Source organism: Myxine glutinosa, chromosome 6 (assembly GCF_964187855.1).
Source record: "Myxine glutinosa chromosome 6, kmMyxGlut1.1, whole genome shotgun sequence".
NCBI lineage: Eukaryota > Metazoa > Chordata > Myxini > Myxiniformes > Myxinidae > Myxine > Myxine glutinosa.
Genome location: NC_136266.1, coordinates 4453755 through 4468931, shown reverse-complemented (window position 1 = coordinate 4468931; position 15177 = coordinate 4453755). Strand labels below are relative to the sequence as shown.

Below are 15177 nucleotides of genomic sequence, written 5' to 3'. Positions count from 1 at the left end.
AGACTGAAGTGACGGGAATATTGGACGGGATGTTAAGGGAATCTTGAAAATTGGAAGGAGAATGGATTTTGGTGGGGTGGGGTTAACGAGGGTAGTAAAGGTCATGGTTTTGGATTGGGGATGATCTGAGATGCTGGTGAACAGCTGTCTTGAAGACCTGGAGGGAAGTAGAAGATTGAAGAGCATGTGGAAGTTGGTTCCACAGGTGGGAAAAAAGAGGAACAAATGAGTGGAGGTGAGCAGTGATCACGGATTTAGGTAGTTTCACCAGAAGGGGCTTGATGATGGACTGTGTGTGTCCTGCAGAAACCTGAGGGGAGGCAGGAGGGGGACAAAGCATGGAAAGAGGAGAGGGTAGGGTGCAAGACCAGAAAGGAGGCGGTTGAAGACAGAGAGACCACCGACCTGTCTGCAATGGTGAAGTGATAGGCCCATAGACTCGGCTTCAATGCGGCAGATTGAAATAATCTTAAAGGCCTTGGTTTATATGGAGTCGAGCTCAGCAAAATGTGAGGTTGAGAGCCATCTTGGAGCGGACAGCAGTACTTCATACCCTCGTTGATATCCTGATCTTTCAGCTGCGGATGAAGGCCTTGTTGATGGATAGCAGTTTAGGTGTGCCAAGAAAGGACTTTGTACGACAGAGGATGCCCAGTCGGCGGCTGGCTTTGGAGGCCAATGTTGAAGTGTGGTTTTCCCAAGAAATGTCATAGCTGATAGTGAGACCCAGGCGTTTGAATGACTGAACTTCCTCAAGAGGATTGTTAAGAAAGTAGATTTGAGGGTTTGCTAGACGATCCTTTCGGAGAGTGAGTGAGATTTCTCAGGATTGAAAGGTGTATTCCAGGTGTTTGACCAGGTTGTGTTTTTGATCTGAAGAGAGGGAAGAAGGTGCTCTCTGCCTGTCTGAAGGTTGAGGGATGTCACGGCAGTGGGTAGAGTCATCAGCAAATAAATAATGAGGATTTTCCAGAGAGTCGGAGATATCGTTGATGAATATGAGGAATAGAACTTGGCCCAGAACACTGCCTTGGGGCACTCCAGCTTTGACAGGGAGAGGAGATGAAAGGATTTCGTTGACAGCCACATGTTGGCTATGAGAGCAGAGTAACTCATTGAGCCATGTGTGGATTTGGCCTTGGATGCCAAAGGCAGACAGTTTGGAGTGCAAGGTGGGATACCAGACTGTATCAAAAGCACGAGATTGTCTAGATAGACAGCCCTGATCTCATGTCTGCCATCTAGGGCTTCCATCGATTGTTGGGTGAGTCAAATCAGCACGTCCAAGGTGCAGTGAACTGGTCTGAAATCAAATTGATGATCTGAGATAAGGTTGGAGAAAAGGAAAGATTTCATATCAATTCCGATGATGGAATTCCATGACCTTCCTGATGATTGGAAGTAAGCTGATAGAGCTATAGTTGAGGGGCTCAGTTTTTGCCCTTTTTGTGTAGTACAGTGATGGTGGTGGATTTGAAAGCAGATAGAAGATGACCTCGTGAAAATGGCAGAGTGAAGAGGGCAGAGAGGGGATGTGAAATAGCAGCAGAGCGGGTTCTTAGGACGCGTAAGCTGATGCCGTCCGGTTCAGTAGCAGAAGGAATGACACCACAATACAACACCACAAACCTTTACGGATTGCCATCACGACATCTTTGGACATTTTCCGTCCCAATCCCACAAAAAAAATTACACAATTACTCCAACCGACGCTACAAATATATAACTACCTCTAACATGACATCTTCCTACAATTGTTACTATTGCTACCTATAACAAAAATGTCAAAAGATGTCGGGATGGCATTCCGGAAAGGGATTGTGTTGTCATTCCTTCCTATTTTGTTTGGTGGTTGTTTGGAGATTCCACCACTACATGTTTTTCATTTTTATAAAATGTTTTTTCTGACTAGTATGTAATCGAGACAAAAGGCTTCCAGATAGTGATGGTGACACGTCATTGTTTTCATGTCATTCCCTGACCCCCACCCCCGTGATGCATGGTTCCCTGATTCATTGGTCAAAACACTCTTGGTTCATGTACTTTGGAACATCTCTGTTTGCACACTTGAAGTGTATAAATCTGCCAATGTCAGATGCAACCTTTCCCTCATGATATGCAGACACAAGTCCTGTTTTCCATGTGGAATTAGCAATGTTTATTCTTTGGGCCAAGGAGTGTGGAATGCCATTTGCAGCAGATGTTTGATTAATTGCAGGACTAAAGGGTCCTTTTACCATTGTCTTTTGGCACTCTTTATGAGCCACTTTGCATTTGTTTGCCCCTCCTCTCCCTCCATTGCCTGGCCCATGGGAAGGCCAGGGTTCTTGGCGTCCGGATGCCTGGCCCTAAAGCCTCCGTGGTGAGTGCTCGGCCTGTAACCCAAACCGAGGTCCTCATCCGTTCGTCTGTGCTTGCATTATTTACCCACGGCCCTGATATTTTGGTTGCCCTTCGGCCTTCATGCATGCCTGCTGCTGTGTCTTTCCCTGCTGGTCCTCATAATATCCACTTCACGAGACCGTTCATAGTTAGTCAGGCTGGATGAACAATCAAATGTATTATATTTGTCTGATTTCTCAATTATCATAGTGTTGAGTATTTTGCATCTTAGTTGCCATAAATAATATGAAAAGATCTGATTTTATCACCTCCTCCCTTTATTTGGTGATTTTGCTTTTCTCATATTAAATTCATTCATTTCATTCTTCCTTACATTGCTGTTGTGCTTTCCTCCTGTTTTGCAGTAAAAACAAGGGTGGTGGTTCTCCACAGCAAACGTGCAGCAAAGGAAGCAGTGGGATGGAGCTCTGTGTAGCCACACGCTTTGCTCCCTCACGTTGCCAATTCCTGAACTCGACCGCTGTCAGCAGAGAGAAGGGTGCGTTGTTTTTGTCATAGTAGTGGGGTCACCCGTGGGAATCCCATGGGCATGGAGGTGTATCGTTGCGATCGGTGCAGCCGTTTTTGCGGTACCCGGGACAATAACGTTAGGCGGGAGTCCAAACCTGAAAATGCTGGAGACCAAAGCTGAAATTGGAAAAACAATATAGCCTATTTTACTCCAGGGGGTGCCAGGATTACCCAGGCAAAATTTCGTTGCGATCGGTTAAGCCGTTTTTGCGGTACCTGGGAACGGACGGATGGACGGACAAACAGACAGACGAACAGACGGACATTTGGTGAATTATAGTAAGATAAAGCTAATAGTGGTGATAAAGCTAATTTAACATTTATATACACCTCAACGTGCAACCCCACTGACGGCAATGGTGGGAAAACTCGCTCGGGGGGAGAATCTGAATTCACCATTCAGATTTGGTGAATTATAGTAAGATAAAGCTAATAGTGGTGATAAAGCTAATTTAACATTTATATACACCTCAACGTGCAACCCCACTGACGGCAATGGTGGGAAAACTCGCTCGGGGGGAGAAAACCCCCTTGGGGAGGGGGGGGCAAATGAATGCGCTACAACCTTCATTGTGTAACCCTTCGTCATCCTGTCAAGTTTGGTTGAGATTGGATAAGTAACGACAGAATGTATTGGCGTCAAAAATTCATCAGACAGACGGACACAAATGGTGTATTTTAGTATGATGACCAGCAACATTGTTTTACAATTCAGTGGAACTTGAGTCTGTGACTGTGGCTCATTGCATTTTTAAGTGACTCACGCGGTGACGTGTTGATTATTTGGAAATCGTATCAAACCACTTGATTCACTTCCCATTAATTAGAATTGACTGTTTTCGTTTTCATTCCACCCTTTCCATCCCTGTCATTTTGGATCCACCCCTGTCATGTTGGACCTCTTCACTTTGTGCTTTGCTGCCAGATCGTGCCTCTGTGGTTGACAATCTGTTTGTGGCCTGTTCTTATGGAATGCTGCTCGAGTATCAACTGGATCTCCAGCCAGCATTTGGTGCTGCGAAGATCAGTGACGAATCCTCACTTGATCTCCTTGCTTCTCCTCGCTGCAGCTGGACACTTGCACGGTGCGGACAAAATTACACAACTAGCAGAGAACGTTATTTCCTCCAGATTTACAGATGCCTTAATTCTTCCATAGTATGACTTGTAGTATGCCCTCTCATCAGGAGCCATGCTATGCCATACATATTTACCATATTTTTTGGCGTACAAGTCGATCATATTTTTGGCATATAAGTCGATCATATTTTTGGCGTATGAATCGATCATATTTTTTGGCGTATAAGTCGATCATATTTTTGGCGTTTAAGTCGATCAAAGTTTTGGCGTTTAAGACGATCATACTTTTGGCGTGTAAGTCGATCATATTTTTTGGTGTATAAGTCGATCATATTTTTTGGCGTATAAGTCGATCATACTTTTTGGTGTACAAGTCGCTCATATTTTTGGCGTATAAGTCGATCATATTGTTGCGGATCTCCAAACGACGGCCTTCCCCTTACCAAGGGGGGATTAATCCCCTTGTCTTTTATCTAGCCGACGCGATCCGGGGCTATCACGTTCCTTCCGGTCAGCGCTGAATAGGGTGGTAGGTCGAATTAGTCCTATTACCTATTTACCAGCGCCTCCCAGGAAGCAAGGAAATAACCCCACCCGAACCACGGTTTTAGTGGACACGCCGAGCGATAGCGAGCCACGATTCGGGCCGTTAACAGGAACTAACCCGATTGGAGCGGTTGTGATCGTGCCATGCTTACCCAATGGAGAAATCACGAAGACGGTCTAATTAAGAGGAAACAGGAAGAACAAGTAATTTATTTACACTTTGTACAATGAAGGAGAAGAAGCAATGTACAGTGAAGAAGAAGAAGCAGATACACAGGGCAGCCTTATACAGTCTTAACTTATCCCTGGACACGGGCCCGTTCACACTCAGTCACCCTCTCAGACTCACTCACACGGGGATGTCGATGGTCAGGCGATGGTCCAAAGGGTCGCATCCATAGCTTGCTCCGGTCCCCGACTCGTACAACGAAGATGATGGTAGACGGCAGGCAAGCTCTCCGCGTGTCGTTGGCATGGATCGGACAATTATATGGGGGGGGGGGGGGGTCAGTAGGCTGCGCTAGCGGTTACTTCGCGGCTCACGGCCACATACGTAATAGAAATACTAGCGCTTTCTATGTGCTTCCAGCAAGCCCAAAGCCGAATCCCCAACGAGTTCTTGCAATCAATGCCAAACGTGACAGTCCTCTTGTTCAAAGTGCAATCGTGCAAGTCCTTTGTAAAGCGCATATACTCCAGTCCTCATAAACCGCATAAGTCTTCTTACAAAGCCAAGCGCGCTTCCTTCAGTCCTCTCGTGCGCATCAGCCCTTATCACGTGAGTCCTCTGGTAAGTCCTGTTGCAAAGCCCCTCGCTCATCAGACCTCTCGATCAAGCGCATCAGTCCTCTCACAAAGCGCAAATGCTCTCAAGTCCTATGGAAGGGCTTTGTGTGCGCCGTTATATAGCGCCGCCCAGCGAACCCTCTCAAATTTGCCAGCCGTGCTCTGACCACGCCCCTTAGGCCATGCCCACTGAGCCCTGGTTGTTGGGGTCTTACCGGCTCCGCCCTTGATGTCTGCTTGACGTGACCACATCCCTGACCTCGCACTCCGCCCCTTTTCCAGGCCTTACCTCGTGGCATTTGGCTGGTTTCAGCATCCTAATGCGAGGGGCAATAGGGCGCAGACTGTATGGTGCGCAATGGGGAATGGGGCGCAGACTGTATGGTGCGCAATGGGGAATGGGGCGCAGACTGGATGGTGCCCAACGAGGTCGATTGGAGTGTGGGCTGCAAAATGAACGGGGCCTACTCGTATTTATTTCTTTACACAACGCAGGTATCACTGTTGGGAATGTCCTTATCTCACATATACTATGAAATAACTAACGTTCTAAGGTGGCCTATGTGTTGCATGTGGACTAACTATGGGGGCAAAACCTTTAACCTTTATGAATCAATATGTACACTCAGAACCGCAACAATATTTTTGGCATTTAGTGTCGATTATATCTTTTGGTGCACAAGTCGATCGTATTTTTGGCGTTTAAATTGATCAGATTTTTTAGCATGCAAGGCGAAGCTTGATCAAATACTGTAGTTGGTAAAACTGTCATTCAGGGCAATGAAGATGTTAATGCCTTCCTGATATCGCTGCCCACGGTACTTCCAGGGTCATGAATATTAATGGCCTGTTTTGTGCATATTATTTCAAGTACTTTGTGAGTCGACCTTTCTGATAAATTAGCCATGTAAATAGTTTTTCAACATTTTTGTTACTCGTTTTTGATTGGATAATTTAGCGCATCATTGAGCGGATTAACGCTTAATTGCTCACCCAATCGGCAAACGTTCCGGGAAATTATTTCTATAGTTTGTTTTAAATTAACAATTATACAATTTATTTCAGAAATATCACACTTCGCAATTTTTCTCAATATTTTATTCAATGTTTTAAACCATAGATAGTGTTACAGACGCGGTTTTAGATGTTATTTTACCGAGCGGTTGGTATTACCGCGTCCGAACAGTTACTCCCCGCTTAGAACCCGATTTCACCCAAACGTTGGCAGGATCGCACCGCAGCTAGTCAATAGGGAAAAGACAAAGGCGACACGGATGTGAAGAAGAAGAAGAAGAAGACACAAAGGTTGGAAATACCACTAAATTTATTCCTACTATTTACATGCTCAAAGTAACCAAGGAGAAGGAAAGATAATAAAATAATATACAGAAGGATCAGAGACACAGTGCAATTATTAACTTATACAGCTTAATTAACCCAGGACAGAACAAACAGAACAAACTCACGTACACAAGAAGGATGGAATGGAATGAATGTTGGAAGGAGGAATGGGAAGGTTCAGCTGGGGCAGATGGTTCGGGCTTGATCCCGCACGGGACGTCGGCTGGACCTCGACGGCCACCGATGCCACCGCTATCTGGTCCCCGCGGGGTAACGGGTTAAAGCTGCCTGGTGGAGTCAACGCTGCTTCTCTGGCTCAGCTCAGGGCGCGTCTGCCGTCTCTGGCGCAACTGCTGGTAATGGCCCTTGGCACCTTCTCTCTCTTGGCCCTGGTGTCTCCTCACCATCGACAACTCAACGCAACCACTGACCACTCGACGCCACCACTTCTCACCACCGACTTCTTACCACCGCAACCAACGTAACCACTGACCCTCCTCTGACGACCAACTCTCTCTGGCAACCGACTCACTTGCTTCCTGCGTGCGCGCCTTTATAACGCCTCCGGCGATTAAGCCGCCGGCCTTTTGGACACGCCCATCGGGGTGCTCACCTCGGCCCTGGTTGGTCGCGCGACCCTCGGGCTCCGCCCTTGATGACGACGGGCGGGCACGCCCCTCTTCCCCTCTATGACGAGGTGGAGACACGCCTTTCTTCCCCGACTCGAGCACATGGTCAATGGTGGTTTTGGAGGGGATGTAATATGGGCAATCGAGGCTCGGCAATGACGAGAGGGGATGTAATATGGGCAATCGAGGCTCGGCAATGACGAAAGGGGATGTGAAGGAAATGGGGATTTTGGGGATGGGAATGAAAGGGGATCTATTCTCTTTCACTGGTGCAATGGAGTACTTCAATTAATGGGAGACACAGCCTTACCCTAAAACACAGAATAAGAGATAACTATCAACAGGGGTATTCTATTACTTGGCTGATGTGTATGCTTGTGGACTAATTATGGGATGCCCTTTCACCTTTACACAGCTCCGGAGGTAGGGGGGCGCAGAATAAACAATAATAATAATAATACAGCACACAATCAAAAAAATACAGTCCTCATCTCCGCAACACTGCACCCTCCTCCTCTTAGGCACGTTCCGGGCCTACAACTTTTATTTAGTGTGACACGTAGGTGTAGTTCCCTCTACTTTTAACCTGACCCTGAGTGCGACAGTTTTAAAACATAAATAAATGTGTCCCGCTGCTCCATTGCACCCTGCCTAACAGACTTACGCCCACAGTTAACCGAATTGCGGAATGGTCTTCAAACTATACACTGACGGTGGGAAGCATTATTTACAATGACGCTATTTTTATTTACAAAACTAACCCAGGACCTGTGATTGTTCTTTCTGGTGGGGAGACAGTCTGCTCTGCATCGACGCACCATGAAAGCACCCAAAAACGCACCAATACAAGCACCCTCAAGCACCAATCGGTGCAGTCACCATTGTTCATCAATAAAAATAAACCAACAACCCCTAACCCTGCAGGTGATCTCTTGCTCTTCGGCTCCCTCTACTGGTTATTATTATTTTCCTGGTGTTGTCATCTTCCCTTGCTGGCGGCCTATTTGCAATAAAAGAATGCACCTAACGTGTCCGTTTTTATTTTATTTATGGCCCACAGGGGCCGACTACGTGTGGTTCACCTGTGGGGCATCGGTGCCCTGTGGCCAAGGTCCGCCAGCAAGATTTCGGGCCCTCATGGCCGGTGCCAGCAGAGGGGCCATGCCCCAACCCATGGGGTCCATAGGTGGTGCTCGGCCACTGACATGTGGTCCATAATGTGGTGCATCGATGCAGACAGCTGGTTCTGGGAATTTCGGGCGCACAATGGCCGACCCACGCACGCTCCCCTCGGCACCCAATGGCGCACAGGTCATGTGGGAGACAAAAGGGGAAAGACAAATGAGCGAGGGGTAAGGTCACAAGGGTACACATCAATAAGGCAATGCAAGGCGAAATGCGTACGGAGGGCGAAGTGAGAAAGCTCGTCCCTACCGTACGTCACCCCCCTGTCACCTACACTACCCTTGCCCTTACCCCATATTTACAAAATTCTACACATTACCAATCCGTCGCTACCGTCACGTCTTCCCCTTATTTCCCCTATACCAAATTCGTCGCCACAATCCCTCTACTTCAAAATTTGCCATCACCAAATTCATCATCAATCCTCATAAGGAGGCAGAGATGGAACATCAAAGCACAATGTCACACCCACGTCATGATGCGTCTCACAATCCAAACATTTGCATCATAAAAAATAATCAAAACATGGCATGGTGTGGAGTACCTGTCACCTCAGGTGAGTGGATGCAGATGGTGCGAGGAGACTTCATCCTAACTACTTTCTAAATGACATTAACACACTTTACACTACCCGGGGTCTTTCCCTGCCAATCCATTGGCCAACTTACACTATGGGTTCTAAAAACCAATTCCCATTGACCAAACTGTGGTGCTTCTCAATTTGGGGTCCCACTCCCCCGATTCATCTCCCGGTGCCCTCGCACAATTTCTGGGCTGCGACGTGTAGCTCTCCCAGCAGGTCTACCCACCTGCACACCTCCACCACTGCAGTTGCCACCCGAGCTTACCTAGCTCCTCACCCTAACCTAACTAACTGGGGAAGGCCCTCTCCTGGCTCTGTCACCCCTTGGTGCCCTCTGGCACTGGGCTACCCGGGTCCGTCCTTCGGATCCTCGGGCCCCATCCACAACTACCGGCTCCCAGAGCCCACCTGCGGCCTCACCTGGCCGACATCCTCACAGTGGTGGAGTGCCCAAACCAACTACACACACTAACAGGCTACACGCCCAGCCATTTCCACAACACTAATGCACCCATCCAAAGACCATTCTTTCACTCGCACCACAGATGCCAATATCCAACCACAATTTACCTGTACCCTCTACCTAACACTTACACTACCCGCCCCGGGTATCCGTGATGGGGGTCCACTCTTCCCCCATTCACACCTTCGCACCATCCACTCCACTCCACAATTTCCACCATACTCACTCCACGACCATCCATTCCAATACTTCATACCATTTATTCCATACACCTGTCCTTCATTCACCTGTCGTTGCACACCTGTGCAATCCTACCTGGTGCCACCTGCACCCTCCTCCTCTTCCTGGACCAGTTGGTCAACACAACACACATCACCATCACTCACTCATACACTGCTCCACACACCTGTTCAGTTGCACACCTGTGCAATCACACCTGTTCAATCACACCTGTTCAATCCTCACACACGGCATCATCTCAGCTAACTACTCCCCTCTGAAACTTGCGCTTCCCAGTCGTCCCTTTAAACTATTGCGCTCCCACGTCATTATCATCCACACTAATCTACCTGCGTCCCCACTACAGGTATCCTTGTCACTAACTAACCTTAACGTCACCTAATGTCATCTTCTAGGGCCCTACACACAATATCCTACACCACCCGGGCTAGTTTTCACTGCCATACACCCCATAAGCTATAGCGCATTTGCCCCACCCGTTTGTGAGGGATGGTGGATTTGCCATCCCACCACATCGGGGGGTCTCCTACTATCAATTTCGCTCGTCCAAATCCAACAAATCAACAATTTGCCATTTACTGCCAATCACCGTACCATTACCAAATTTTGCTTTTTTTCTAATTTCGGGGCCAAAACACTATCCTCATCACCCGTCTACTTATTACATCCTCTCGGTGCGCCAATTCACGTCTACAGCCCGGCTTCGTACAGCCGAGCAATGAATACGGGTTGTTTTGTGCCAGCGGCTGGATACGTCCCGCATTCGTGGCAGGGACGGGGGCTTACCCGGGCCGAGATCCCACGCACCACCTCGGCGTGGAGCCATCCAATGTCCCGATCTCGACCTGCCGGCACGTCTCAATAGAAAGTGGTCGCCATGACGACCCTTCCTATCGGGCTGCCCGCTCCGCCTAGTGGAGCCCGGACGCGGCCGTTCCAAGCGAGGCACAGCGTGGATCGCGTACGGCGGTTCTTTCGAAACCGCCCTGGTTCGGATCCCCGCTGGTCCTCGCGGCACGCGAAGCTGCCCGACGCGCACCGAGGGCCCGATTCGGCTATAAGTCGTTCTAACCTCTAACCCGGTTATCGTCGATGCCTCACCTGGATGCTTACAAGCATACGCTACCCCTTTCTTGCTCATACCTCCAGCTGTTCCCATGCTCCTCGTACCTTTCCTTACACACCTCGATACACTCATTCCACTCACAGCCTTGGTCACACACCTGACCACCGAACACCTTGGCACACATTCGTCGCTCGCACACCTCACCAACACACCTCTTCGCGCCCCTTCCTCGGTCACCTCCTCTGTGACCATCACAGGTGTGCTCTTACTCACACACCCAACCACGTGCCTCACGACCAACTCAAGTGTGCATCCCCACACACGCTCTTCCATTCCAGGTGTACATCCTCGCTCACCTGTCACAACCAACTCACGCTCCGTGTCACTCTCACTACTCTCACCTCCACTCTCGGTCGCGCACTCACCCTTACTCTCGACAGCACACTCTTTCCTCATGCACCTGTCCGTTACACACCTTTCTCGCGCATCCTCTTGCGCACACTCTTTCGTTACTTCCTCCGTAACACTTACCACACCGCGCTTCCATGTACCCCCTCGCACACGCGCTTCGACCAACTCACTCTTGACGGCACACTCACTCCTCGGCGTGCACTTTTTCCTCACACACCCCATGGTCGGACATTCTCGCACACCTCTTTTTTCGCACACCAGACCTGTCGCACACTTCACCAACGGCCTTTCACGAACACCCGGATCCAAACCAATCCCCAAGCCGACTGAAGCTTTCCTCACATCATGTACATTGCCACTCACCTCCGTACCTCGTCTCCGCACCTCCTTTGCCACCTGCAAACTCTTTATTTGGTTAGTGAGCATCACATTATGAGTTGAGCACCGACCTTGTACCAATTCCATTACCTCCTCCTGGATTTCTCTCTTAGTTTCTGTCCGTCTCTTCTTAATTTCACTCACCTCTTCTTCCACTTCCTCTCATTTTTGTTTAACCTCTTTTATTCCCCGGTGCGTCTCCTCAAGTTCGTCCTCTAAGGCTACCGTGACCGTCTCTATGTGCATCCTCACCTCTCGGTCCTTCGTCTCCATTATCTCTGTCACCTCGTCCACCCTCATTGTCAGTTCCTCACGTACCATCTGACATTGCCTCTGCGTCGCTATTAATTCGTTTTTAATTTCTTTTTGTGTCGCCTTTAACCCTCCTAGTACCGCAGTGTTCTTTTGAACCTGCTCCACTAGTTCTTTTTGTCCCTCCGTCAGCTGTTCCACCTCCTCCGTCAGATCTTCTATTCCCCCTTGTAACTTTGCCGTATTATTTCTCACCTCTTTCTCCATACGCTTCTCACCTCGCTTTACCTCCTCGTGTAGCCCCGAGACCTCCTCACTCACACCTCGTCGTATCCCCTCCATCTCCCTTGTAGATGCCACCCTCATCTGTCCCAATTCATCCCTCTGAGCATCCAGTTTACTTTCTAACCCGATTTGCACCTCCTCTATCTGGTTCCCCATTCGTTTGATTTCCCTGGCAGATTGTTCCCCTATTTCCCGCAATTTGTCCTCCATCCTATTTTCTAACCCCATTAACCCATTTTTCACCCCCTCTATCTGATGCTCCTGGGCAGCCATTCTATTTTCCACCCCCGTTAACCCATTCTTTACCTCTTTTATCCCGTTGTCTAACCCCTCACCGGTACCCCTCGCTTCGTCCCTCATTACCCCCATTTGGCCCTCCAATCGCTCACCCAATCACTCAATTTGGCTCCCCATACTCATCTGTACAGCTGCCTGTAGCTGCGCAATGAGGGCCTGCATGTCAATCGGCTGCATGTTAAAGCCCGTTGATACAGCGGGCTTGGCTACCGCGCGCTCGTGCGAGGCGCCTTTTTGCGCGCCTGAAACCTCGTGCGCGAGAGCGCCATTTTGTGCGTCTGATACTCCCTCAACCGCCTCCTCATTGCTCCCCTCCATTTGATCCTGGGTTACCCCTAACCCCTCCTCTAGCTCACCCACCGGCATCCGATCGCCTTGACCAGCCATGGCGCGATTTCAAAATTCGGGTTTTGTAAAACAAAACAAATTTCGGCCGCTCCAAATTTTGACCAAATTGTTTTTGTTTTTTTTAGATGTTTTAAAAATTTGGTTCGGGCCCCGAATCTCACTCCCAGACACCAATTGTTACAGACGCGGTTTTAGATGTTATTTTACCGAGCGGTTGGTATTACCGCGTCCGAACAGTTACTCCCCGCTTAGAACCCGATTTCACACAAACGTTGGCCGGATCGCACCGCAGCTAGTCAATAGGGAAAAGACAAAGGTGACACGGATGTGAAGAAGAAGAAGAAGAAGACAAAAAGGTTGGAAATACCACTAAATTTATTCCTACTATTTACATGCTCAAAGTAACCAAGGAGAAGGAAAGATAATAAAATAATATACAGAAGGATCAGAGACGCAGTGCAATTATTAACTTATACAGCTTAATTAACCCAGGACAGAACAAACAGAACAAACTCACGTACACAAGAAGGATGGAATGGAATGAATGTTGGAAGGAGGAATGGGAAGGTTCAGCTGGGGCAGATGGTTCGGGCTTGATCCCGCACGGGACGTCGGCTGGACCTCGACGGCCACCGATGCCACCGCTATCTGGTCCCCGCGGGGTAACGGGTTGAAGCTGCCTGGTGGAGTCAACGCTGCTTCTCTGGCTCAGCTCAGGGCGCGTCTGCCGTCTCTGGCGCAACTGCTGGTAATGGCCCTTGGCACCTTCTCTCTCTTGGCCCTGGTGTCTCCTCACCATCGACAACTCAACGCAACCAACGCAACCACTGACCACTCGACGCCACCACTTCTCACCACCGACTTCTTACCACCGCAACCAACGTAACCACTGACCCTCCTCTGACGACCAACTCTCTCTGGCAACCGACTCACTTGCTTCCTGCGTGCGCGCCTTTATAACGCCTCCGGCGATTAAGCCGCCGGCCTTTTGGACACGCCCATCGGGGTGCTCACCTCGGCCCTGGTTGGTCGCGCGACCCTCGGGCTCCGCCCTTGATGACGACGGGCGGGCACGCCCCTCTTCCCCTCTATGACGAGGTGGAGACACGCCTTTCTTCCCCGACTCGAGCACATGGTCAATGGTGGTTTTGGAGGGGATGTAATATGGGCAATCGAGGCTCGGCAATGACGAGAGGGGATGTAATATGGGCAATCGAGGCTCGGCAATGACGAAAGGGGATGTGAAGGAAATGGGGATTTTGGGGATGGGAATGAAAGGGGATCTATTCTCTTTCACTGGTGCAATGGAGTACTTCAATTAATGGGAGACACAGCCTTACCCTAAAACACAGAATAAGAGATAACTATCAAACAGGGGTATTCTATTACTTGGCTGATGTGTATGCTTGTGGACTAATTATGGGATGCCTTTTCACCTTTACACAGCTCCGGAGGTAGGGGGGCGCAGAATAAACAATAATAATAATAATACAGCACACAATCAAAAAAATACAGTCCTCATCTCCGCAACAATAGGTTAATTCTGAGTAAAAGTCAAAGCCGGGAAACGAGTGTCGACTTGTCCGCCGAAAAATATGATATGGTACAAAGAGAGAATTGTGGTCCTCCTCCCCCTCACCCTGAACCTCTGGGGCTTTGAATTTTTTAAACCCCCTAAAACCTACCCCTGCACACACCCTCTGATGGTTAAACTGCCGAAATCTCGGCTCTCTGCTCACCTTCACTCTTTCATTCCTCTTTTCTCCCGCCTCTGGAACAAACTCCCACACTCCCTTCAATCACACTCCTCCCTCCAGGTCTTCAAAACAGCTGTTCACCACCATCTCTTATCTTCCCCCATCCAAAACCTTGATCTTTTCTACCCCCACTAATTCACCCCAGATCCACCTTGTTTGAAATTTCAACTTCTTTCCTGGAAGTCTTGGCAGTGTCCATATGTTTTATACCTCTCCCACCCCCCCCCCCCCCCCTTTCCCATGCCTCCCCCCCAAAGCCCTCTCCCTCCCACAGTTCTCTCGATGTCTCCATGTCTCTCGGTCCCTGCTCTCAAATGTTGTGTTTGTGTCCTTCCCCCTCTCTCCCCATCTTGTCTACCGCTCCCGATGTTATTTGTTTTGTGTGTCTGTTTGTCTTTCTGTGTGATTAATGTTCGCTCTTTCACGAGCCTCGATCTTGTATACAAAAAAAAAAAAAAAAAAAAAAAAACCCTGAGTACAAACACTAATTTTTACCTCTTTCTGTCCAGTGGTTCAAGAATGCATAGAAATCAAACGGACACTTCTCTCATTCAAATATGTTGATACCTCCAGTGCTTTCCTCCATTTTACTGCAGGGGAGGGTTTGGTGGGGCAGT

The 15177-nt window shown here is 48.8% G+C and overlaps 1 protein-coding gene across 1 annotated transcript in view; it reads left to right on the top strand.

The window, feature by feature from the left end:
* Positions 1 to 15177, top strand: part of BCAS3 (BCAS3 microtubule associated cell migration factor) — a 232449-nt gene that overhangs the window by 62647 nt on the left and 154625 nt on the right. The window contains exons 18-19 of the mRNA XM_078779523.1: positions 2748 to 2881; positions 3839 to 3998. Of these exons, the coding sequence (XP_078635649.1) occupies positions 2748 to 2881; positions 3839 to 3998 (294 nt within the window). The remainder of the gene's footprint in view (positions 1 to 2747; positions 2882 to 3838; positions 3999 to 15177) is intronic.